General features: G+C 50.6%; 8 protein-coding genes across 8 annotated transcripts; 5 read left to right on the top strand and 3 right to left on the bottom strand.

Moving 5' to 3' along the window:
• Positions 1-670: 670 nt before the first annotated feature.
• Positions 671-2,716, top strand: BDQ94DRAFT_22704 (deoxyribodipyrimidine photo-lyase PHR1). The gene is made up of 2 exons (XM_026775269.1): positions 671-2,077; positions 2,135-2,716. The coding sequence occupies exons 1-2, from the start codon at positions 762-764 to the stop codon at positions 2,676-2,678; spliced, it is 1,860 nt and encodes a 619-aa protein (XP_026627108.1). The 5' UTR covers positions 671-761; the 3' UTR covers positions 2,679-2,716.
• A 1,789-nt stretch (positions 2,717-4,505) lies between these two features.
• On the top strand, positions 4,506-7,218 carry BDQ94DRAFT_178092 (transcription factor domain-containing protein; the record flags this gene model as incomplete). The annotated part of the gene is made up of 2 exons (XM_026773057.1): positions 4,506-5,737; positions 5,791-7,218. The coding sequence occupies 2 exons, from the start codon at positions 4,506-4,508 to the stop codon at positions 7,055-7,057; spliced, it is 2,499 nt and encodes an 832-aa protein (XP_026627107.1). The 3' UTR covers positions 7,058-7,218.
• Positions 7,219-8,564: 1,346 nt separating this feature from the next.
• Positions 8,565-9,724, top strand: BDQ94DRAFT_142029 (uncharacterized protein). Its single transcript, XM_026765950.1, has one exon. It carries the CDS (start codon positions 8,651-8,653, stop codon positions 9,401-9,403), a length of 753 nt encoding a protein of 250 aa, XP_026627106.1. The 5' UTR covers positions 8,565-8,650; the 3' UTR covers positions 9,404-9,724.
• Positions 9,725-10,950: 1,226 nt separating this feature from the next.
• On the bottom strand, positions 10,951-12,987 carry BDQ94DRAFT_169617 (Zn(II)2Cys6 transcription factor domain-containing protein; the record flags this gene model as incomplete). Its single annotated transcript, XM_026771331.1, has 5 exons — positions 10,951-11,700; positions 11,754-11,888; positions 11,937-12,301; positions 12,362-12,734; positions 12,865-12,987. The coding sequence occupies 5 exons, from the start codon at positions 12,985-12,987 to the stop codon at positions 10,951-10,953; spliced, it is 1,746 nt and encodes a 581-aa protein (XP_026627105.1).
• Positions 12,988-15,919: 2,932 nt separating this feature from the next.
• On the bottom strand, positions 15,920-17,210 carry BDQ94DRAFT_142023 (aminotransferase class IV). Its single transcript, XM_026765949.1, has one exon. It carries the CDS (start codon positions 17,087-17,089, stop codon positions 16,106-16,108), a length of 984 nt encoding a protein of 327 aa, XP_026627104.1. The 5' UTR covers positions 17,090-17,210; the 3' UTR covers positions 15,920-16,105.
• An 858-nt stretch (positions 17,211-18,068) lies between these two features.
• BDQ94DRAFT_178091 (uncharacterized protein) lies at positions 18,069-19,878 on the top strand (the record flags this gene model as incomplete). Its single annotated transcript, XM_026773056.1, has 4 exons — positions 18,069-18,582; positions 18,639-19,004; positions 19,058-19,210; positions 19,340-19,878. The coding sequence occupies 4 exons, from the start codon at positions 18,069-18,071 to the stop codon at positions 19,876-19,878; spliced, it is 1,572 nt and encodes a 523-aa protein (XP_026627103.1).
• Positions 19,879-20,748: 870 nt separating this feature from the next.
• BDQ94DRAFT_169614 (uncharacterized protein) lies at positions 20,749-22,006 on the top strand (the record flags this gene model as incomplete). Its single annotated transcript, XM_026771330.1, has 2 exons — positions 20,749-21,639; positions 21,854-22,006. 2 exons carry the CDS (start codon positions 20,749-20,751, stop codon positions 22,004-22,006), a joined length of 1,044 nt encoding a protein of 347 aa, XP_026627102.1.
• A 26-nt stretch (positions 22,007-22,032) lies between these two features.
• Positions 22,033-23,138, bottom strand: BDQ94DRAFT_169613 (DUF3716 domain-containing protein; the record flags this gene model as incomplete). Its single annotated transcript, XM_026771329.1, has 3 exons — positions 22,033-22,559; positions 22,633-22,968; positions 23,027-23,138. The coding sequence occupies 3 exons, from the start codon at positions 23,136-23,138 to the stop codon at positions 22,033-22,035; spliced, it is 975 nt and encodes a 324-aa protein (XP_026627101.1).
• Positions 23,139-24,224: the final 1,086 nt, after the last annotated feature.

Raw genomic sequence — 24,224 nt, 5'->3', positions numbered from 1 at the left:
ATGAACTGCTATTAGGCACAAAAGGCAAGAGGCATTGAGGTTAGAACCTCAGGTGCATTAAACTACCAACTCACCAGTTACCTTGCTTGCCTGGTTGTATTCTAATGCATGCATGACTGCATATGGATGATTCAGACACTCAGTCGCAGGTGTGCCTTACTTGAGAATGGTACAACGTCTGGTCGGACGGAGTACTCCTTCTGTCCAGTTATCCTTCTCAGCCTACTATGAGCATCGCCATCATAGTTAATCATGGGGTAGTGGACTCGGTTTCTGTCCGGGCTACAAACACTTGCATCCCCAGACGACCACCGAACGCTTGCTTCATCATAGTGGACAGCCAAGGCACCATTTGTGGATCTATCAAAGCACCGTTGGATTATGAACGATGCACTCATGTGCGCTCACCAATTTGCTTGCTTAGGCGACCTATTGATCGAGCAGCATGGTGGATAAGTGGCTTTGGCGAGGAGTGTTATGGCTGGCGTCAAGGTGACCATATCTCTCCAAAACCCTTTCCATCATCGATTTGGACCACGAGATGTCTTGCAAGAATGGGTCAAGGTAGCCTAAAATAATCGAAGCACTGTTGAGCGAGATCTAGAACAGATCCCGGCTCAGGGACGTTGTTCCGTTGAGATAGTTAATCTCCCGGGTATTGACGTCAGCGTCCCTGACGCGGTCCAGATCTTCGATCGATCTAACCCCAGAGCTCCACGAAACCCTGCCATTCTCATTGCCCTTTGAAAATCAATCGCGGAATGTTTTTTCAGAGTTTGCGCGTCCGACCACTTGTCAACATCCAAAAAGTTCCCATCTACAGGATCATATCTCTTCATCGCGCCTTCGTAACGCTAATCAGCACCATGCCACCGCAAAAGCGCAAGGCATCAAGCAGTTCTGCCACCAATGGTGCCTCGTCGCACACCAATAAACGCGAAAAGCCCGATCTTACGCGTCCACATCCCCATGCCAAAGATACCGAAGACTTCGGTATCGTCCTGCGTGACTTCTACCCCCCTGAGATGTGCAACGAACGGTGCGAGGCGTACAATAACGGAACGCTGGAACGACCCATCGAATCCCTACATAGGGCATACGAAGACACGTTGGATGAACGTCAGAAAATCCGGCCCAATGCAGCCGTCGTTCACTGGTTCAAAACGGATCTTCGGCTACATGACAATCGCGGCCTACAGATGGCATATCAGGTTGCGCGAGAACACAAACTGCCTCTCATCGGCTTGTATATTCTCTCTCCGGAGGACCTGACAGCTCATTTGTCTAGTGCTCCTCGTGTGGATCTGACGTTGCGAACACTAGAATTGTTGCGGCGAGACTTGAGTGAGTTGGATATTCCTTTGTATATGGAAACGCAGGAAAAGAGGAATGATATTCCTCAAAGGATTATAGATCTATGCCAGGAGTGGGGCGCGACTCACCTCTTTGCAAACCTGGAATATGAAGTCGACGAATTGCGTCGCGAGGCGAAGTTAGTACGACTCTGCGCAAGGAACGGCATACGATTTGAAGCCGCACATGATACATGCGTTGTCACTCCGGGCAAGCTAGTCAGCCAACAGGGGAAGCAGTATGCAGTTTATAGTCCGTGGTTTCGCGCCTGGTGTGCCTTCCTCAATGAGAACCCAGAATACCTTGAGGTCGCGGACGAACCAGGGTCGAACCCCGGCGATGCACGCAAGCACTTCAAGACCCTCTTTGACTGCGAGGTGCCTGTTGCACCGGAAAACAAGCGGCTCTCGGAGGAAGAAAAGACAAGATTCAGGGAGCTGTATCCAGAGGGCGAGCATGAGGCACTCCGTAGGCTGGAGGCGTTTCTGGAGGAGAAAGCAAATGACTATGATGACTTGCGAAACACACTCGCGGGGCGGAATACATCCGTGCTAAGTCCCTATTTCGCGTCGGGGTCACTCAGTGCACGAACAGCGGTTTTCCAGGCCCGCAAAAAGAACAAAGGCCACTTAAATAGGAATCAGACCGGATATACGTCTTGGATTAGCGAAGTTGCCTGGCGAGATTTTTATAAGCATGTCCTGGTCCATTGGCCATTTATCTGGTTCGTTTTCTCCATTTTGACTGACTCTCTGTATAAAGCTGACCAGTCATCGTACAGTATGAACAAGTGCTTCAAACCTGAGTTCACAAACTTAGCGTGGTCATATAACAAAGATCACTTCAATACCTGGTGCAAGGGCAAAACTGGCTATCCGATCGTCGACGCCGCCATGCGCCAAATGAATCACGCCGCCTGGATGCACAATCGCACGCGCATGGTCGTTTCATCGTTTCTTTCCAAAGACCTTCTGATAGATTGGCGTCGAGGGGAGCGATATTTCATGGAAAACTTGATAGACGGCGACTTCGCCTCAAATCACGGTGGCTGGGGATTCGGTTCTAGTACCGGGGTTGATCCCCAACCATATTTCCGGATCTTTAATCCTCTGCGCCAGAGTGAGCGGTTCGATCCAGAAGGGGAGTATATTCGTCATTGGGTGCCGGAGCTACGTGCGATTGAGGGCGCGGCAGTCCATGACCCATATGGCCGAGGGGCCGGGGATATTGCTGAGAAGAATGGCTATCCAAGGCCGATAGTGGATCATTCTGAGAGTCGAGACCGTGCGTTGGAAAATTATAAAAAAGTTGCCCAGGGCCGTTGATAACCTTGTCCATGATGTGCAAGAGGGGGCCCGACCGAATCAATATCCTGGGTCATACCTGTAAGTTGCTATTACTCATTCTATGACAATCGTAGCCTTTGTTGTTAGTTGATATAGCATAACTTTTTGTAGTCTTTTCGTCGGGCTGTTTTCGGAGCCGGATAACGAGCGTTGCGGCGTATCGCATTCCACAAAGCATCTTCCCCAAATGGCCATCATCGCTCCCAGTCTAGGTCTGACATCGTTCGATAGCGTAGATAGTGAGCAGGTCATTGGGTCGAAATGGATGAGGAGTATGGGAGAAATCGTTTCCAACGCTCGGAGATCATGTACATTTTGAGAAAGTGATCAGCCGTGCAAGAAGTCGAAAATGGCTTCTGAGTATGGCAAAAGGTGACTCTCGGACCTTGCTGGGCCTAGTTGGGGCCCTAGCAAGCATAGGTATTGGAGTAAATGTCCGCTTAAATGTCAAGCTGGACCCTAGACTGTGAGCAGTGAGAGAAGGAATAGACGGCAGATTTTTTTTTCCCCCAAAACGAAGTCAAGGGAACAGTGACATGGTCAACATGGCAGTGTGACATTTTCCTAGGAGATCAGGTGATTGAGTCACGTCCTTTGTCTCGTTTGTTTGCTTTAACTGGAAGTTCGTCTTTCCCATCTCTTCCTCCCGGCATGATTGAACTTGCTCTCGTTCTACTACCACACCTCTGAGCCGACTATTTCCCGTTACTACATTGGTTATGGCCTCCACTAGCCTTTCCCACTGTGAACACCGGTCAAGTACTAGATAAATTGACTACTCTATACAGAAATAGAACTGGCTGACCGTTTAAAAAGTAGTGGCTGTGAGAAGGATAAAGTTTTGCTGATGACGACGATTTCTCATCGTATCTGCTACAATGTCTCACGTCTCACCCACCAAACAGGGAGTTGGCGAGGCCGATCTCCGAGGAGCGGGTTACTAGGGTCACTTACACAGCTGGGGTGCCCATGCAGATGCGGATGTAGCTGCAGGCACCTAGTCTCCTATCTTGACTCGATGGTACGATACTAGCCACTAGATCGTCGCATTCAACATCAATTGAAGTCTGTGCTGACTTCGGCTGCACCGGACGGTCCGCAAGTTGTGTGGTGGATTTTGCTGGCAACAGCGGGAGCAAATATAGTACTACTATCAATTTGGGTACTAGTCTTGGCAACGTGCCAGCTGTGCGACCACTGGCATTTGATTTCGCAATGAAGCGACCTCATAGCGACCACCCCAAAAACCAGAGTACTAGAGGTACTGCTAGTTCAATTCTCCTGTGCAACGATTAGGTACACCCCACCGCGGCCTATTAGTGACAAACCAGAGTTTGCCACCAGGGCTGTGAACCCTGGAGAGCTCTCCATGTGTGGCCCGGCTTTGGATTAGGGCCCTTTCTTAGCGCGTGCGGAGGCGTCTTCCAGCCCCGACGGTTTCCCCGCGATGGATCGCTTCTGCTCTGCCCGGCCTGTTTTGCGCTCTGCCACTCGGCTCCCTTCTTCCTCCATGGAAAAAGTTCCCTCTTCTGTTCGACGGGTTCCTATCCGAGTTGCGTCTTGTTCGCGGCGCAAACAAGAAGGCTTAACGGTCATCGTGGGTACGTATCTCAAGTCAGTCACTCATCAGCAACTACTACCTCGGTCTCTTTCTCCCCGCTTGTAATTGCCTCGTAAGGACTAAAGACCGGTTTTTTTGCTCCTTTCGTCTTGGCCGATTGCTGACGTCTCCAAACCGTTTCATCAGACTGCGACTCCGTTCTCTCTCTCCTCTGATACTCCTGGAATCGCCAATGTCGGCCTGAAATGGATTCTGCCCAGTCGGGGGACGCCCAGGCACCCAACGTTCCAGCTGCCACCGAAGAACCAACCGGCGAAGCCACAACAAAACGTCGCTGGAGAAGGAATCGGATAGCCTGCGACTCCTGCCATTCGCGTCGCGTGCGATGCGATCGAGCCTTCCCCTGCTCGCGCTGTCTTCGCAGTGATATCCGGTGTGAATTCACTCGCGAACGACGAAAGAGAGGACGCATTGCGCGATCCCGACTGGTAGAGACCAAGACTGCTGTAGAGAAGGCGAGCCAGCCTGTGGAGACTCGAGATTCAGCACCGGCACCTGCAGAAGCAGGGTCTGGCCCAGTTCCAAATGGCTCTCCTTCCTCAACATTTCACCATAGATCGCCGGCGACAAATGATGTGACGGGGTCGGCCCCAAGTATCGACGAGCGGCGCTCTCAAGCGGATGTATCACTTCCTCCCAGAAAGTCAGGGCACACTGTTAATGCGACAGAGGAATGGCTAGCAGGCACGCATGTCTCTCCAGGATCCTATGAGCCCTTGGCAGGCATCGGCCCCGGAGAAGGCCCTTTCCCTCGAATCTTTGATATCTGGAATGGGGTCGACTTGGCCGGTTATAGCGACCCAGCATCTCAAGGCTCCAAGATAACGGGCCTTGGTCAGACACCAGCACCATCTGCAACGATCCTAAAATATCCGGTCCTCCAGCCAGTAATGCCCTATCTGGAATCGAGCTTGCCTCGAAAGCTAGTATACGACCTTCTCGACCTGTACTTTACAAGCGCGTTTTCCACACATATGCATCCTGTGTGCCATCACATTCATTGCTATGTTCTACGAAAGGCGTCTTTTCTAAGCCGAGAGGCTCCTCGACCTAGCAGCCCGGCACTTCTGGCCAGTATGCTTTGGGTGGCAGCGTTAGATGATCGTGCGTTTGCTTTGCCGATATCCCCACCCCAGAGAAAGAAAATATGTCAGTTCTTGTGTGCTCTAACGTTACGACTTTTGCGACCGTTGATTCACGTGTCATTCAAAGAGCAAGAAGGCGCCGCCGCGAGCGACCCTCTTCATGCTACGGTCGGTCAGGATGGCCCTCCTACAACCGTGCACCACCCGTTTGAGGTCGGTGGTGATGATCGGGGGTTAGTTGGCCCTGCAGGATCATTGGACGATGTTATCACATACATCCATGTGGCATCCATCATCTCCTCAAGCGAGCAAAAGGCCGCCAGCATGCGATGGTTCGTTTTCATTCAAGTAACTTGAAGCGAGCACGGAAGCTAACCAATCTTAGGTGGCATGCCGCCTTTACTCTTGCACGAGAATTGAAGTTGAACCAGGAGATCGAGGTGATGCCCAGTGAGGAGAATCACCCAGAGGGTTCGAGCCCGTCATTTGATTATTCACTTGCGGGATGGAGTGGCGTGGACACGGGCCCCTTTTTTGATTATTCAAACCCTGCCCGGCCAAGCTTGAATTGCGTATGCGACCGTGGCCACGAATTGCGTGGCGCTATCACCGAAGAGCATCGTGAAGAGCGTCGTCGGACATGGTGGCTCCTCTACATTATGGACCGTCACCTCGCTCTCTGCTACAATCGCCCCCTTGCTCTACTCGATGCTGAAAGCGAGGATCTCTTATTGCCTCTGGACGAAGGGTCATGGCAGTCAGGTAATATCCACAGCAATAGTCCCAAACCGGACGGACCACAGTGCCCACTGTCAGGCGAGAAGAACAAGCGCCGCGTTTTCCCTAATTTCATTTGCCATGATCATTCTATCTTCGGCTTCTTTCTCCCTCTGATGACCATTACTGGTGAATTAATCGACCTGAACCAAGCTCGGAACCATCCAATGCTTGGAGCACGCTTGAACGGAAAGGACCCCTGGGATGCGCACGTTGGTGAAGTACTACGCCAGCTTGAGCTTTACAAGGCTAGTCTCACTACGTTTGCAGCCACTGCGTCGGATCCCGATGCGCCCTTGTCCAGTGCCTTCCCCCCTAAACCCGATCAACAACCAGTTGAACCCTCACTCGCCCAGGCTTATTCATGGCATACTCAAACGGTCATCTCGTATGCATCCTACCTCGTGCATGTGCTGCATATTCTTCTTGTTGGCAAATGGGATCCTGTGTCGTTGATCGAGGATAAGGACTTCTGGACTTCATCGCCTGCATTCGCCTCCACCATCTCTCACGCTCTTGATGCGGCAGACTCAGTGGACCATATCTTACGCTACGACCCCGATATTAGTTTTATGCCGTATTTCTTCGGCATTCAATTGCTCCAAGGCAGCTTTCTTCTCCTGTTGATTGTGGAGCGGCTGCAGAAAGAAGCGGGGGAGGGTATTCTAAATGCCTGCGAGGTGATGATCCGAGCGACCGAGTCCTGCGTGGTGACGTTAAACACTGAATATCAACGGAACTTCCGACAGGTCATGCGGAGCGCCGTTGCGCAGGCGCGTGGGCGCCCTGTCAATCACAGTGAGATCCGGCATCGTCGCAAGGCCGTCTTAGCACTTTACCGGTGGACCCGGAAGGGCACTGGGTTGGCTCTTTAGATTTAGAGTTTCTCACAGCACCGATGCCCATTTCAGCGCACGGTTGCATCGGCTCCGCATCCGCAGGCCATCGGTTGGAGAGAGCTTAAATTATCTTCCGCCAGGGCATTCTTGATTCTAGGCCAGTCGCAGAGGCTGGCATATGCAGGCACGGTATCCCTCGCTCTCGGTTGATTACTCTGGCTGGATTGGGCTCGCTCTAGCTCGCTTCCAAGGCTCACTACCCCGTGCCTGCATCTGCCGGACCTTACCCCGGCATTGGCAATTAATCGCAACGGCTGTTGCTGTTAGTCCGAAGTACCTCGTAGTATTATTTATTATCTATCTTCCTTGGATACTGCCCTTCGATGTTACCCTGTACATATACGAGCATCTATGATGATTTTGGTGTCTTGTGGCTTGTTTGTTTTGGATCGCGGTTTCGAATTTATTGGAGAGTTCTTTCTCCTTTCTCCTGGACACCACTTCCCGAAGACCATGCTTCTTCCTCTTAGCAGAGCAAATATCGCTTCCGGGCATTAACCCGTCGCTAATGTCGGGCATCGCATGTTTCTGCACTTGCTGCAAGGACCAGGGGTGATGGGCGGCCCCTTCCCCTTACCCCAGATTTAACGAACGGGCCGTGCTCACTCGGACCGAACCTGGGCTTCTCGGTTAAATTGCAAAAGAACCGAAGCCCGTTGCGGGGAGAATAGCCATTGCATTGGGAATCGAACCAACAGGCGCTCAGCTTTAACAGCCTTTAATTTCCCTGGTTCGGCAGGCCGGGGAAGGTGCTCGGTTAATTGCAACACCAGAATATGGGGTATGCAAGGTTCAGCGACACCACATGGTCCCGTGAAGATCAGATGGTTCCTGGTTCGTCAAATCACTGAGCTTCCCCTCAAGCGTTCAAATGTATCCAAGCTCCATCAATGTCCGACTGCTCCAGTTTGTATTTTACCGACGCCAATGCGGCCGTGGTCGCCCACTTCCTCCAGCTACAGCGACACAATGACGAACTCAATTTCAAGATTCATTTAGCACGCCCCTCGGCTGCATTGGTCTGCGGAGTATGTCTTATAAGCATCAATCGCCGTCGTGCGCGATTTCTCGACGAGGCCTTCGTTGCGCATGCCATAGTTCAACAAACAATACAAAGTCTCTCCAGAGCCAGCACCCCTCATTATTGAATGCTGTGGTGTAATGCTTTCTACGATTTGATCGAACCAGTATAACAGCATAGATACCATCGCTCGACTAGCCGCATCACCACGCGGAAATCCAGCACAATGCTGCATACCAGCCATCCTCAAGAGTTCGAGAAATGGACTTCCATGGGCCCGTCCGACACTCAAATGCTCGGCCTGGAGTCTAATTTCACGGATGAGGAGTTTTACGGAGGCCATCTAGGTCTCAACGGGTTTGATCTTTCATCATCACAATTGCTGAGCCCGGAGCTCTGTCCAGAATTCGACTTGGCGACAGGCGAGACGGGCTCGGGCCTCTATCGTCCCTCGCAACCCATGGGTGTTGCTAATGCTTTGGATGTACCACGATTGGCGGACAAAATAACTTCAATGTGTGTCCTCGGGTGTGCGCCATGGTCATGGCATGATCAAAGGATTCCAGGACTTTCCGGCTGACACTGGCTGCTGCACTAGATTCGGAGAATCCACATTCAACACCGCCCCCGATACCAAACCCACCGCCGCCGATTTTTCTTTAGACGATTTGCTCCGTTCGGCATCCCAATTAGCTACTGAACGCGCGCTCTACATGAACATTCCCACAAGTACTCCTTCTCCGCGAGCATCACACGACAGCCCCAGCTCGCGACTGCACTTCGTCCAGTCGCCTCTTCTCGATGACCCCTGCAGCTCACCGGGCATGAGCCAACAGTCATACAGTGGGAGTGAGGGGGACTGGGACCGGGATTTCAATCTGGGTGAGCCGGTTCAGTTCTACGGACTCTCCGATATTGGGTTTCCCGACTCAGTCTCACTGCATCACGCGCTGGACGATGGACTGGTTCAACCTCCGTTTGGCGACCCACTGCCCACTATCAGCAACGCAGAAGCAAGCAGCAAAAGCCTGTCCAGGGAAATTAGCTTCACCATGGACTTGGACGAAAATGGGCTTACCCCGCTGGAAATGCCGGATGGAAGCACCCGTTTCACGGCCAACTGGCTCCCCGTGGACCCCGAAGGTGGATTCACCATCCGAGCACCACCCACCGCGCGCAAGCCTGAGCCCAACAGCGATAGCAATCACCAGATGGCGCAAGACACTGGAGACTATCTCTTCGCACGAAACGCTTTCATCTCTATCCCGACGGTTACCGGTCTATCGTCCACGGCAGTATGAGCTGATTGACACAGAACTCAGTCGACTACGCACCTGCGGAGCACCGCAGCATCTGCACTGCACCCAGCCACTAGATTGCGGGCCACCACCGACCGGGCCGCCCGATTCGTCCACCCGACCATCGCGCCGGTCGCAGCGGCGCCGGAGAAATTCACGGACGTTGCGCCAATCAATGCCCCAGCTTCAAGCAAAACAATCTCTCAGAGGGGGACGCGATTCCCCTTAGTGTGCAGCCCAGCATTCAATAAGCCCACACCCTCCTCTCTCTCTCTCTCTCTCTCTCTCTCCCTAGTTACTGAGTGCTGCGTGCTGACGCTCTGCGTAACCTTGAGAAGGGTGCTCGTTGGCTGATGCACACACAGTCTCTTTAGCACCAAAGGAAAAGAAATTGCCAATGGGGCCATAAACTATTTCTTTTCTCTCTAGGACTGACTGGGCGTGACGAAATGAAAAACAACCACTCACTCAAACCCCCCTCCCCCTCCCAAGAGCACTGAGAAGAGCCAAGATCCGTGCTACATGCATCGTCATGTGAGCGGGAAAAAAAAATAAATAATACAATAATAATACAATCCAGACCCAGACCGCACACTGTCTTTCCCTTCCCCCGACATGTGATCTGTTTCGTTTGCCTTATCGAATGGTTATCGTCCGCTCAGACCCCCTCTGGCCCACATAGACAAGGTGGGCGGCGCTGTCTGTTGGCCTTGCTTCGTTCTGCGTCCTTCTCCTGCATGGTAGACAGGTCTACTCCGTACCTTAGTAAGACACAAGTCACAGAGGTTCAGAAATACCCTGCTGCGATCATTGGGGGAGAGGTTGGACTGCTTAAGGGCCCGGTGAAAGGAACTAAAAGCGGAATTTCAATGTACATTCGCTGTAGATAATGACGTTATGAGAAAATATATTAATGGTGATAATGATGATGATGATTTTGTCGCTTATGGCACTCTGTACGATGAAGTAATTTTGCATGGGTTTTAAAATTATGGGGCAAATTTATTGCTTTTTTTTTGATTGTTTTTTGATTACTAGAATTGATTCATCAGCCATTGTTATGCAGTGAGTATCGCTGTACGGAATTGCAGTTGTATAATCTGGAGCAATGAGGTCGTGAGGAAAAGTAAATATATGTCGTATTTATATAGTATTTACTAGTACCTTTGCATCATATGTAGAAATGAGATACCGTGTGAGGTACTTGAAGTCTAATCAGTTAGAGATGGTTTACAAACATGTTGGATGTCCTCTGCATTTGATACCGGAATTACCCTATTTCTCAGTACTTGTGACTTAGTAGTAAGTAGTAATGGAGAAGATCTTGCCCACTGCCTGCTTTAAGAAAACGCTCGTAATAACTGAACATCAAAGCCTGTATCCAGCCATAACGCCTATATCTAGAAATAAAAGTAAATAATGTGATCACACGTAGCATGGTCATGACAATCGTAAAGCCTCCTCGCGTGTATGAGTCTTCCGCTCGAAAAGACGAAACAAGGGAGGATATGCAGAGGAATATATGGAAAATAAAAATATCAGCAAACAAGTCATGCCTTTCCTTCAGCCTTCACTGAAGATGATGTGCATTTGTTGGAAAACACAGGGAGCTCGAATTTCCGACCGATATAGGTAAACATCTCCGCCATGGATTCCTTCTCGACCATGCCGTCTGCGAAGTTGTCGAATGCAGTGCGGAGAATGAACATAACTCGTGATATTAGACAGCCCGGGATGTTCTGAGTGTAGTATTTCATGCTGCGACAGATGTTGCACGCGTACTGATATCGTTCCTGGAGTCCGAGAACGCTGACTAGTCCCGAGTCGGTGGTGGAGATGATCAGACCCAAGGCCCAGTAGAAGGTCATTGATGTCGCTAGAAGCAGGTCCGGGTACATAATATTCTGTCCCACTATCACTTGCATTGTGCTGGGGTTGCGGCACCTAAATTTGGGGAAGTCGTCGGTTGGGTCTGCTTTGCTTGGACTTTCCTCCCATAGTCCACCTAACGGGTATGTGTCGGCATACATGTTCTTCCATACTTGGAGGAGACCTTGAAGTTCGGTAGCCCGTTCCCAAATGGCACTCTGCATGTTGACTAGCTCCGATGGGGGCTTGTTGCCCCCCTTTAGTGACGCTAAGAACTCGTCAACTTGAGCAAGGTATCCGGGAATATGCACTGCAACATCCAGCAGGCGTTGGAGGATGTCCTTAGCCGGTCCGTCCCCAGGCCATGGGACTGTCAACCAATCTTTTTCCGCAAGGAAAGTAGGCTTCCGATGAACCAAGGCTGCCGTGACCTGGCCAGTTTGTCAGAGTCGATGCTAGGAATATCGATGGTAGTCAATCATACCCAATACATCCGAAGGTCAACATACAAAGAGCGCTCAATGCCATATCGATGTCGATACGGTGTCCGAGTCCGTAAAAGTTCCAAACCACCGAGCTGATGTTTGAGAAGCGAGTCTTTTGACGTTTGTTTGAAGGCCTATTGTCACATTAGTCAGGAATCGCGCAAGCGACAACCAAGACTCACTTCTATGATAGTAGCTAGGAGAACGACCACAAGGACCTCGGTCGACTTGCCCTGCTGAGGGTCATACAAAGCATGCTGAAGAGAGCGCAAGACTCGGAGGTAACGCGAGTGACCAGCTACCTCGACTGATCGATTTCCATCGCGCCGGCCAGCAAACGTGAGGGATGCCGCTTCAAACGCACTGCACAGAATCGGCGAAAAGACTCGCAAGGACCGAGCTTCACGTAAAGCGATGGTGCCGCTGACTTGGGCAGGGCTGAAATCATTAACCAAGCGTTCAACATAAAATTCAATTAATGCGTTAGCTAGATTGGGATCAGTAAGAATGACTTTCTCTTTCGACAATGGTGGAGAGGAGTAACGACCTGGACCCTGGTGAGCGAGAGGGATATGCAAAGGTCGGGAAGGGTATGATAACCACGTACTTTCTTTACGTGTACGTTGCTCCTCCAGCACGACTGCATTGGGTGAAGGCAAAGACTCATCGTCTGGGGCCTTGGAAGAAAGGTCCAGTTCGTCCAACGAGTCGTCTCCATCGTCAACTGAGTTGTGCGACTCCTTGATGGAGTAAAGCGCCTGGCTGCTCGGTAGCGGTCCGTCTTCATCCTTTATGGCGGGAAGATTGGCGAGTTGGCGAGCCTCGGCAAGCTGCTGTTTCAGATTCTCACAGGACCGAAGAAGGTTCTCGATCAAAGCCGACTGCTGGATGTAATGGCGGTCCCGCTTGCTGGTGCCGTATTCGCACTCGGACGGTGTACCGCGGAGGCAGCAGGCACCGCACGGCTTTACTCGGTCGCACTGTCAAGTTGCGCGTTAGTCAGAGGGCACGACACCACGATCGTGAGACCTGCTCGGCATTTAAGACGGCCCCCAGCCCCCAAAGCATGCGCCGCGAACAATGGGGCATTCATCTCAAAGACAGCCATACCTTGACTTTGCGTTTGTGGCAGTTTAAACACGAATATGTGGGTCGGATCTTCTTTCGAGTGCCCGCTTTGGCTGCCCCCGAAGCCTCAGGCGAATTGTTTCTGGTGCCATTCCCAGAAGACATCTCGTTTACTCGCGTCCTGCTCGGCGTCGTCCGGAATATAGCGGGCTACTGAATGTTGGGTCTGATGGCGCGGGCCGAAGGCAAATCGTCACTTGGCCCCGGAACACTGACCGTGTCGCTGTCAGGTAGAGAGAGAGATACTTTATGCGAACAGGACGCAGGTTGCTAAATCGCTGATGGGCGAACAAAATCTATTGTGACACTCATTAAAACTCGGGGGGGTCTCTGAATTGGACTTGTAGCTCCGGCTAGTAAGGGATCATAGAGACACTTTTGAGTGGTGGCTTACACCAGGATAATGACGATGTTCAGAGACCATCGCTTTGGCGGGAGACTTTTGTGCACCTTATTCCGACCTGTCTTGGTTCCGAATGATCCTAGACCCGTGGCTTCTTGAACGCTAATTTCATGCCGGCCTGTCAGATTTCATGCTAGGGCCCTGTCGGCTGTCCGCCTTTTTATTTGTGACCGCGCGGATAAGGCAGAGGCGCACTCCGTCCTTCCGTACCTCAGCTGAACGCTCGCCGGGGTTTGGTCTTCCTGGCTCTTTCCTGGTCCTTATGTTCCCGCTCTCCACCTTTGGTGCAGGGGGTTGTGGTGGAGGTCGCAACAACCAGACCAAACGGATGATGATGCGATAACGGACGTTGCACCAGAGTATCCTTGTGACCTATCACCCCATCCAAAACAGAAACAAAATAGTCTACTCCGTACCGCGCGAGTGATCAATTGAGCAACACCAATGTCTCTCACCAACGCTCCTCGGTATTTCGGTACACAGCGATGTACCGGACAGAAGGCTCCCGACGTGTCCTGGCTGCCTAGGCCTGTGTGATTATGGCTCGAGCAAATGCAGGCTCGTTGAGGGCGGGATTCATTGGGGGACCTAAAGGGGCGAGGGCAGACACCCCCTCTCAGGCAGTTGGGGGATCTTGCAGGGATCGGCGGTTTTAGCGTCGTGCGACAGGCTCGAAAAGCGGTGGTGATGCTTCGCTTTCCGGTTGGTGCGATCGGAGCTGGGGATGGACAGCAGCTGCATGGTCAGTCGCGAATGCAATACTATGGGGTATGAGAGTTGCCCAGTATCCCTGCTGGACAACTCCATGATATTTCCATCTGATGCGTCTAAGCCGGTTCATCAACAAACGGCGTACAGCTTCGCAGAGGCAAGCCTAAGAAACGACAGAGACCCTGTCAGCAAGCGATCCAGCGCCTTAGGCCACGCAAACTAGTCCTAGTGCCGCGCTTATGTATGTCTTGCGCGAAGAGAAAAAGAAAAAAGGCACCACGAAGAAGCGGAAACATAAAAAAAAAAAAAAAAAAAAAAAAAAAAAAAAAAAAAAAAAAAAAAAAAAAAAAAAAAAAAAAAGCAAAGAAAAAGGCGGACCGGATAATCATCAAGACAGACGACCAACACGCTCTAGTGATGATTCTCCTTGCAGAGAATCCTGAAATCTTCACACATCAGATCGTCAAGGGATACGCTTTTCTTGCTTCTGACAGACCGTCTACCCTTTTCTTCCACGGGATTCTGGCAGGGCGACAAAAGAGCGCACTATAATATCTCTCTTATAGTCTTTCCCGATGTTGATTCGTGTTCACGTTCGGCCGGAATGGTCAGCAATTTCGGACTTTGTTCATCCCTGTCGATGAAGGTAAACGGGAAAGGAATGATTCAATTTCTAATCCATGCACAGGATGATATGACGTGGGAAATGAGTCGAGGGGCAAGTGAGTTGATAGAGCGGAAAGGAGGGAGGCGAAGACGAGAAACTAAAGTCACCTGCTCTTGTCGTCTCTTCCCACTTCCTCCTCCTTGTTTTACTCCCTCCATCTCCACCATCCGGAATATGACACACGCAGTATCTTGGGACTAAACAGACAGCCACTAGCGTATTCGTGATCTTTATATCCTGACTTAGTCCAATTCATATACCAGATTCGGAACCGTGTCACATTATTTTTTTCAATGTGCGGTTTCCCCCATGCCTTTCTGGTCAGCTATGCGGATCGTTCATGGACAACGGCAAAGAGGGCAGTCGGACAAACGAAATGCGAGTTGGGATGAATTCCCTATTTTTAAGAGAGAATTAGAGGAACAATCTTGATACTGACATTGATACTTAGCAATCCTGCTACCGCCCAACGGAGTCACTGCTAAGAAACATGGACACTTAAGCAATAGTATAGTTGGTAAACTACTACCTCTTATACTCTATAGTATGATAACATATAGTATTCGACATTTGGCGAGGCTCCACGGCGCTTGCCAATCGCATTATTAGCCAGACCTGCCACCTCTAAGCCTTCCATGTTTGGAATGGTAAAGACGGTAGGAAATAGTCGGTTGATTCGTTAAGGGGAGAGGAAGTGAGTTATTAACAGGAAAAATAGCACTAATCCGGGAATGACATGAGCGCAAGCGAGCAGCTGGCCAAACACTGTTGTGGGCAAACAAAGAAACCTTCTTAGCTCTTACTGGCCTCGTCATCTTTCCCGATAACTACCGGTTCCTTTCCTTCAACATATACGAGACCAGATTAAGTCTGGATCGACCAGGGCCCTCCTTTGGAGTTTTTTGATTATCATGGTAATATTCAATGTGGATGTGCTCTGATTTGTCTAGTCAATGTATCCTCACATGAGTCGCTATAGCAAGTATATCGAGTCAATAGCTTTGGAGTCATAATGGGTGAGCGCCGTCTTCCGTCTTTCCCGCTCGGATATCCAAAGATTCTGGATCGATCTACTTGAGTCCGTTTCTTTTGCTGGGCGAGCATTATCATACTATGAATTCTCATCACAAATTGTTGACATGGAATCCCTGAAAAGTTATTATATCTATCCCGGAGACAAGCAACGGTAGTGATTTACAGCTGGCTCGGTCGTCTCAAGCAGTCATCGCCTCCCTGGGGATTTTTCCAGATCTTCGGTCGGGACAATGTTTGATCATTGAAAATGACTATATCATGCCAGGAGTAGAATTCTTATCTACTATAGACACACGGAGGCCAAGGCTTCACAGGGATCTACAAGACCACGACAGAAGGGTGCCAGATAGTCACCCTTGTTACGGGTATGCAACATCCGAATCTCAGCCTTTGCCACTCCTCTACACTCAGAGCTTTGCCTTTGATCCGTCATCATAACTAACTGCGAAGCTGTAGGCTGGATCATAATGCATACCCCAATACCCGTCCCAGATCTTCTTCGTGATCGGACCAATCCGCCCCCCATTTACAGGCTTGCCATCCAGCTCAGTGATGGGCATGATTCCACCTGCTGTTGTGCACATGAATATCTCATCACAGCGGTATACCAACTCCACCGGCACAGCCTCGAGATGAACTTGGAGACCGCACGCTCGTGCAACATCAATGACACTTGTCCTGGTGACACCATGCAGCACACCGCGATCAGGCGTATAAATGGCACCGTCCTTGATTAGAACGATATTGTATCCGGACCCCTCGGTGAGATGGCCATCTCCATCCGTCAGGAACGGGTACATGGAGCCTCGATCGGCGGCCTCGAGCATACCTCGGGTCAGGTCACCCCATTGTAGGTTCTTTACAGTAGGATCAATAGCTCCTGGGGGCACCCGACGAACAGTTCGAGTAACAACAGCACTTCCACCGACCCGTTGAACCTCTGGTTCCATTACCCATACATAGGGTTGTACAAACATGTACAGGTTGTTCACCAAGTCCTCCGGCTTGGCACCGCGAACACTCTGCAATCCCCGCGTCACAATCAAAGCCACATATGCATCTCGAATACCACCTTGAGCGACCATCCTAACCAGGGATTGTTTCACTTCATCGCGGGAAATGGGCAACTTGAGACGCGACTTCGCGCAGGCCAATTCGAGTCGGGAAAGGTGGTCATCTAGGCGAAAGAACCGGCCATCCCAGACGGAGATGACATCGTAGGTTAAATCACTGCGTAAAAAGCCTTGATCAATTAGGGGGATCCGGGCCTCCCTGAGGGGGACGAGTTGCCCTTCAACCCAGGCGATTCCCTTGGCGTAGGGGTTTTTACTGGCTTCTAGTGTCGCGCGGCGAGTGGCATATTCAGTAAGAACTTGGTTCATGGATGCCATGATGCAGTAGACTAAGGTGTAAGGACCGATACTAGAATGAGAGGTCGTAATTTTTAATAGTGATGATGACCGAGAAGTGAGGGATACCCCAAGGGGGGCCCGGGCCGCAAGGCAGCTTGGGAGGATGGGGTGGACTATTAACGTGTCTTCAAGGCAGGCTACCACGTTGAGTCCGATCGGAGGAGTGTGCCTATCAGAGGGTGCATGATGCTGTCGGTTGGCCACCGATAAGGAGCAAAGCGAGCACCCTTGCCTACTACCAGGCACTCTACCAAGGCTACGGAAAGTACAAAATTATCGAGCGGGGTATGTTGTCCCAGATGCTCGGAACTGTTGGATTACTGACACACACTACTCCTGGACTTCACATGCATACGCATATTGCTTGACACTATAATGATGTGGACTAGGGTCCTTGCGGCTGGTTGGATGGGTAGCACCACTACCAACGAGCAGGGTCGAACAGAAATATATTCATCATTCGACACGGCTTGTACTCACCGGGCCGAGGTAGACAGTCAAGTTCAGCTTTTTTGGGAGGCTCTCCGATGTCCATTCAGGCGGTTGGTTATAATGTTGATCTACGTCGGATACCCTTGCATAAATGTTCATAACCACGAGGGAGCTGGGCCTTCTCCCACCATCATGCTCTGCGAGGGGACATTGAATTCAGTAGGCACAATTGAGAGCCTTAGAGGACTCTAGCCATGTCTGCCAACGGATAGATTGATTTTACAGCTGTCAGTGAACTGAAGCCTTTGCCTGTCAATATAGTCCTCATCTTGGCCGGCCGGATAGGCTTCCGTAGGCGGGGCCGGCCGCGCGCTCCACTGGCGTCCCCGCTGCTCCTGTCACTTTCTTCCCCCTTGATATCTAGACCTGTATATACAGTAGTCAACGATCATCCATCGTACGCGTCGGTAATGATAATGATTCTTTCTTTTGTACCTCCTCTACTTTCTGCTCGGCTTCTAGCAAGATGACACAGCAATGGGCCCGAACGTTGGTACGTGCTCGCGCCACGCGTCGATCATCGCCTTCCTCTCTTTCAATGAAATATTTAAGATGGCCGCATGAACCATTGAGTCTTCACATATCGGCCACTGGAGTATTTCAGATAAATCACGCAGTGTACTCCACATCAGCTTGTGACGCCTTCCCAATTTCCCCCGCTCATAATCATTACAAGTTTAATGGTGTGCGCATGGGTTTCGATCCCTATAATTACACTAGCGGACACTGGCTTCGTGACGACAAGGAAGAGCGAGCCTCTCGTTACATCAAGTTTGACTTTGATGCCCTCTGTCGCAAGATCCTTGATCTGTCGCCCAAGGCAAGTTCCATCGCAGACTGTCAGAAGATTGAAGGAGGCTTCAATAGAGTCTTTGTCTTTGTGCTAAATGATGATACACGAGTGGTGGCGAAACTCCCGTTCGCGCTGGCTGGTCCATCACGGCTAACCACCGGCTCTGAGATCGCTACTATTAAATACTGTAAGCCCTTGCTATCATAATTTTGCTTCACTAGCTAAACATGCACTCTCCTTCAGTGCAAGCCAATACTACAGTTCCTATACCCAGAATTCTTGACTGGAGTGACGATGCCACGAGCATCAATAATACCCTTGGCAGCGAATACATCATCATGGAGCATGCAAATGGTGTTCAATTGCATAAGAAATGGCATGAAATGTCTGATAAGCAGCGTGTCAAATGCATAGACGCAATTTACCGGAACCTTAAGGAAGTGGTTGACCTACAGTTTCCGTGCTTTGGGAGTCTGTATTCTATACACAGTCCCGTATGCCCTGACAAAAGGCATCCGCTTGATGGAGACTTCTGTATCGGGCCACATTGCGAGACCAGATACTGGAACTCTACAGCTTCACAAGATCTTAACCCAAACCGGGGGCCCTGTAAGTTACTCAAGCCAAAGTCTATGTCATGACTTATGACTAACTAGGGGTAGGGACCAATCTTCAGCAGTACTGTGATGGCCTTGTTGATGCTGGTCTGTCGAGGCTTCCCACTGTTGATCTGGGAAGGAGAATGCGGCCGATGTATCACGGCTCAGTCGAAACACATAAAATCCTTCTAGCTCATACACGAACTCTACTGAGATGTATGTCTCAGGATTCTCGGATAAGAGAGTGTGCAACACCGGTGTTGTTCCACCCGGACCTCCACAAGAGGAACATATTTGCTTCAGAGGATGATCCTTCTGTGATCGCTGGTATAATTGACTGGCAAGCTGCTAGCATCGAGCCAGCATTTTGGTATGCGGATGAGATTCCTGACTTTGCAACGGAGAACGAGGTCTGCACCGGAGCATTTGATGTCTGCAGCCAATTTCTCATACCCACACTCTCAAAACCGAGATTGGTGGACCAAAACCTATTTCGGCCATTTCGCTACAGTTACAGGACATGGAAGGATGGCGCTGTAGCACTACACCACGACTTAATTGACACATCTCGAAATTGGGAAAGTCTAGGGTTTGCAGGACGATGTCCTTACGCATTACCCCCACCGCCTGAACACGCAGATCATCAGAAGAAGTATAGACTTTTCGAGGCAGCGCATAACCTGCGTTATGATCTGGCAGGCTTGCTCAACACAGCCACTGATGGCTGGGTGCCAACGAGTGACTGGGAGGCGGCGCAGACAGCGCATCATGAGATGTTTGAGGGAATGCTGCAGGCTGTATTGACTAATCCAGACATTGATGATCCTGATGAGCCTGTGAAGGACGAAGAGACACTTAGATCCATATGGCCTTTTGATATCTAAGATCCCTCTTCAGTCGGTTTGTCTGAATAAAGGAGTCATCCCACAATACCCATCACATATCACACTATTCAGCGCCTATCTTACGGGGCTACCTACTGCATAGGGCGCTGAAATGATAATTCACAGTTTCCAAAGATGGTTTAGATTCCGCAATTGTCAAAATGAGAACATTAACATTCACCGGCGGACAGATCAGATCAACATCTTCTTTTGACAAAAGGTGGTGAGTGAGGTATGACCCCGACAATGGGGCGCCACTTCTCGCCTCCCGGGGGGAAGCAGCCCAAGTGGTCAAGGCACAGGCTTCCAGAACAGCGCTGACGAAATACACTGTGGAGGACGGGCAAGTCGCGTATGAGGATATGGATCTACTATTGAATCAAGATCCACCTTATAGTGGGCTAGTTTAATATCCGCAAGTGATCGACCTCCCGCGTGTTCCCCCGGTTTGTCCCTGTCAGCAAACTTCGATAGTCGATCGGCTAACTTCTCCGTCAGATGCTCGACCACGCGTAGACCTCGTATCCATGAGCTAATAACGCCCTTGCTTCAGGAACCCCCTGATGCCGGTGAGGCGATCCTCTGCCGTTCATACCCTTAATCGTGCTTCATTCAGCGATCCTTCAGTCTTTCTCCGCATCCGCACTCTCCCCTGCATATGTTCCCACTTGCGCCATCCAGGCCATGGGGAGCAAATCGGAGGCCTGAGCGGCCTTGTTGGCCCCATTGTCTTCGCATCCACGTCCAGATCGTCTTCTTCTTGGACCCTGAGGGTGGCGACCCTGGGCGACTTTGAATAAATAACCCACTAACCCCTCTCCCCCCTCACCACGACATGCCCATCTTGTCAACCATGTGTTCCCCTCACCCATGCTCCTCAAACGCGACACCCCTTCAGGGCGCCTTCTTCCCGACATATACCGAGACTCCCACCAAGTCCACGTCTTCACGGCCTTTGCCGCCATCGCCTGCTATAATGCCATTGAACTCGTCATTCTCTGTCTCTCGACCTTCAAACGCCGAGGAAGCCTTTACTTCTGGTCCCTTCTCGTTGCCTCCCTAAGCATCGTCCCGCAGTGCGTCGGGTATATTCTCCTCTTCTCCCGACCCCAAATATCCCCCTACGGTTCCGCCACTCTTATCATGGTCGGCTGGTGCGGCATGATAACCGGCCACTCACTCGTGCTCTGGTCCCGTCTCCATCTGGTTCTCCAGGACCCCACAACCCTTCGCTATCTTCTCCGTCTAATCATCCTGGACGACATCCTCCTCCAAATCCCCATAACCGTTCTCTTATACGGCACCGTTTCCACGCAGTGGGAACTCTTCAATCACGGGTACAATATCATGGAGCGGATCCAGCTCGTCGGCTTCTGTCTCCAAGAAGGTCTCCTGTCGGGTCTGTATGTATGGGAGGCAGCGAAACTGCTACGACTTCGACCTGAAGACCGACATCGTCGTATTCTGGCGCAGCTGATCGGGATCAATATCCTGGTCTTGATCCTTGATGTTGCCGTCGTCGGCATTCAGTATGCGGGCTACTATGCCTTGCAGGTCATGTTCAAGCCCGTCGCTTATAGCATTAAGCTGAAGCTGGAGTACGCTATCCTGGGTCGACTGGTGAATGTTGTCAAGAAGGTCAACACCCAGGAGTCACTGAGTACGCAGGGCTTTGATATGCTGCCTTCGTCTTCGGAGGGATTGAGACCGAGGCTGGAGCCCCATGTAGATGGCCCTGGTGGCTTTCTGCACCCTCAGAAGGTGTATACTTCGTCTCGTGGCTCATAAAAGCCTTTGTATATAATGATTATAGAATTTCACGGCCGTATCATCTCGGATGTAGTGCTTTGTCTCCTTTTCAATTTCTTATAGATGATGTACCCTCGTGGTGCTTGGTATGCCCTCTTCATCACTATTATAAACACACCTTTTTGATAAATCACAATTTCATTCCATCGAATACTAACTTCCACAGATCTTCAAACCGTCACTGCATCTCGAACTCGCAACCGACACTGTGCTAAAAACACCACTAGCAGTGTACACAAACGCCCAACTCTATCTCAACCAATCCATGCACCATAACTCCAGCACCATCATCCCAGATACCAAGGCATCAACAGCATAAATCAGAACGTCCTGACACTCTTCAGATCACACCAACTCCCACGGATTAATACTATCATCCCTGATTCTGTCCCGATCCTCCAACTGCCTCACCCTCCTCCTCAAGGTCCCCAAATGCATCTCCATCTCTGTAACAGCCTGTCTCAAGAACGGCAAGTCATCGATCGTCTCTGGTCCCAGCGGGAAGGGAAGAATACTCCCATCAAGGCGAGAAGTACCGGGTGAGGAGGTGAGCAGATCGTTTCTTTCTGATTTGATTCGCCGGTCTGAATCACGCTTTAAATGACTGGTATAGCTCATATCGCTTCTGCTAGGAGTCGGTGTCGCAATCCTCGGTCTCAGATTGTACGGTCTCTGCCGAGTAAATCTGTTCCCTCGTCTCCGACTACCACCACGACCGCGACCGCGACCAGCAGCGGCAGCAACAGGCACAGCAGTCAAATACCTCCTGGAACCAGACGGCGGCGGAGTCATAGGCCCAGCTCCAGCTCCGCCTTCACTCTCCATCTCATCCTTCACCCGACTCGGCGTCTCAGGTTCCTCAAGCTGAGTATCTAGCACAGCACACACAGACACATAATAATCAGCTCCCACACCTCCCGAGAAAAAACATGAATAAGTACTTACTAAGACTACACCCCCTCCTACTAAACCGACACGCCGCACAAGCGCCATGCACACCCATTCCCTCCCTCGTATCGAACCCCACCACGCACGTCTTCCACACGCTCTTACCCACCCGGCAATGAACGCACGGCTCCAACGGCTCGCATCCCCGAGTCTGCGCGAACGCCGCAGTCAATGATACGACGTCCTTGAGCGGGCGACGGAGGGGCTCGCCGGTTTCGTCGTCAATGCGCCAGTCTAAGTGTCTGAGGACGGGCAGTTGATGGTACTCGAGCATTGAAGAGCTGGGGCGTGCGCCGAGGAGGGGGAGGTCGTCGTAGGTGATACCAGGGAGGCCTGGGTTTGGTTAGTTGATTGGTTTGGGTAGGAATTGGGGAAGGGGGGTTTTTCGTACGCTCTGAGGGGATTTCAACCCGGAAGTCGGGGATTGGACTAGGGCTGTGGTGGGTTGGTGGTGAGGTTGAGAGATGAGGTTGAGGTTGGGGATAGTTAAAGATGCGGAACATGATTGGTGCTGGTTGTTGTGGTTCTTGCATTTGGGATTGTTTTTGTGTTTCTTTAAGAAAGGAGATAGAGATTGATGGAAGGGGAAGTTGAGTTGGTAGAGAAGAGGGAGGGTCTCGATGATGAAAGATATAGAAGAGGGATGACTATGGTAAGGAGTGTGTTACTTGCTAGCAGCATCGGGGCTGATTGTAGGGCAATGTATGTTGGTAGTAAGTGGGACCGTAGTGAATGATATGTGGTTCTATATGCTGAGATGATGTATCAGTGGTGCCGGGTAAATTCAGATCTACAGATCTGAAGCTATCAAGTATATAGTATAAGACGAAAGCCATTTCTTCGACATCACATATGACGAGATATTCGATGAGTTGAATCAAAGCACGGAAAAGCAATTACTCAACACTAAACATCGAGTTTCTTTGAGCTTTGGGTTCAATGGAATCCCACAAATAATTGAGCACGGGGCCCAGGAATTCCAATGAATCCAGCAATAGTGGAGTGGTCAAGGCCTCAGACGGGAAATTGGGATTCACATGCACAGTTGCTCCTGCCACAGACGACAATGGCCTTACGTCTCAGCTTGAGCTCCCAGTGGCTCTATGTCGAGTTTACACTATGATTTGGTATGAGTCTTTTACCCTTCACTTACATCTTACCCTTTCCTGAGACGGATGGACGGAGACTCATTTGGAGACTCAGTAGCTCTCACCTAAAAGGGTAGCCGGCCTCAGGAGATCGTGAGGAATGATATCGGAGAGTATAGACGTTTTTCTGTCTTTCCTTGAACTCGTCTATCCCCGATGAGACTGGCAGGCCCAGATATTTCCGCGGTCTTCTCCCTCGCATTTTTTTCGTTGGCATTTACTTATGAGACTAGGTACACTGGCGGACACAAGGTTATTGTCCACGGGATCGTAATGATTCGCTTAGAAGAGTAATAGAATGATATCTATGAAACTAGACTCATTTTTGCCATTACTAAAAGCTACCACTAAGGGCCCAGTTCTGGACTACTGTACTTTGTTAGGGAATCCTTCATAAACCCTGACCAATATTATCCAGCGACTCAATTGAGGCTGTTCCCA

Source organism: Aspergillus welwitschiae (assembly GCF_003344945.1).
Source record: "Aspergillus welwitschiae strain CBS 139.54b unplaced genomic scaffold BDQ94scaffold_13, whole genome shotgun sequence".
Classification (NCBI taxonomy): Eukaryota; Fungi; Ascomycota; class Eurotiomycetes; order Eurotiales; family Aspergillaceae; genus Aspergillus; species Aspergillus welwitschiae.
Note: the sequence above shows the minus strand (reverse complement) of the source record. Positions and strands in the feature narration are given on the sequence as shown.

What these genes read in the sequence shown, in the direction of transcription:
- BDQ94DRAFT_22704 (XM_026775269.1), top strand. Translation starts at nt 762, where the DNA reads ATGTTTTTTCAGAGTTTGCGCGTCCGACCACTTGTCAACATCCAAAAA. An exon ending in GTCCATTGGCCATTTATCTG is followed by an intron (nt 2,078 to 2,134) that starts GTTCGTTTTCTC and finishes GTCATCGTACAG; the next exon opens with TATGAACAAGTGCTTCAAAC.
- BDQ94DRAFT_142023 (XM_026765949.1), bottom strand. Translation starts at nt 17,089, where the DNA reads ATGGCATCCATGAACCAAGTTCTTACTGAATATGCCACTCGCCGCGCG.
- BDQ94DRAFT_142029 (XM_026765950.1), top strand. Translation starts at nt 8,651, where the DNA reads ATGATCAAAGGATTCCAGGACTTTCCGGCTGACACTGGCTGCTGCACT.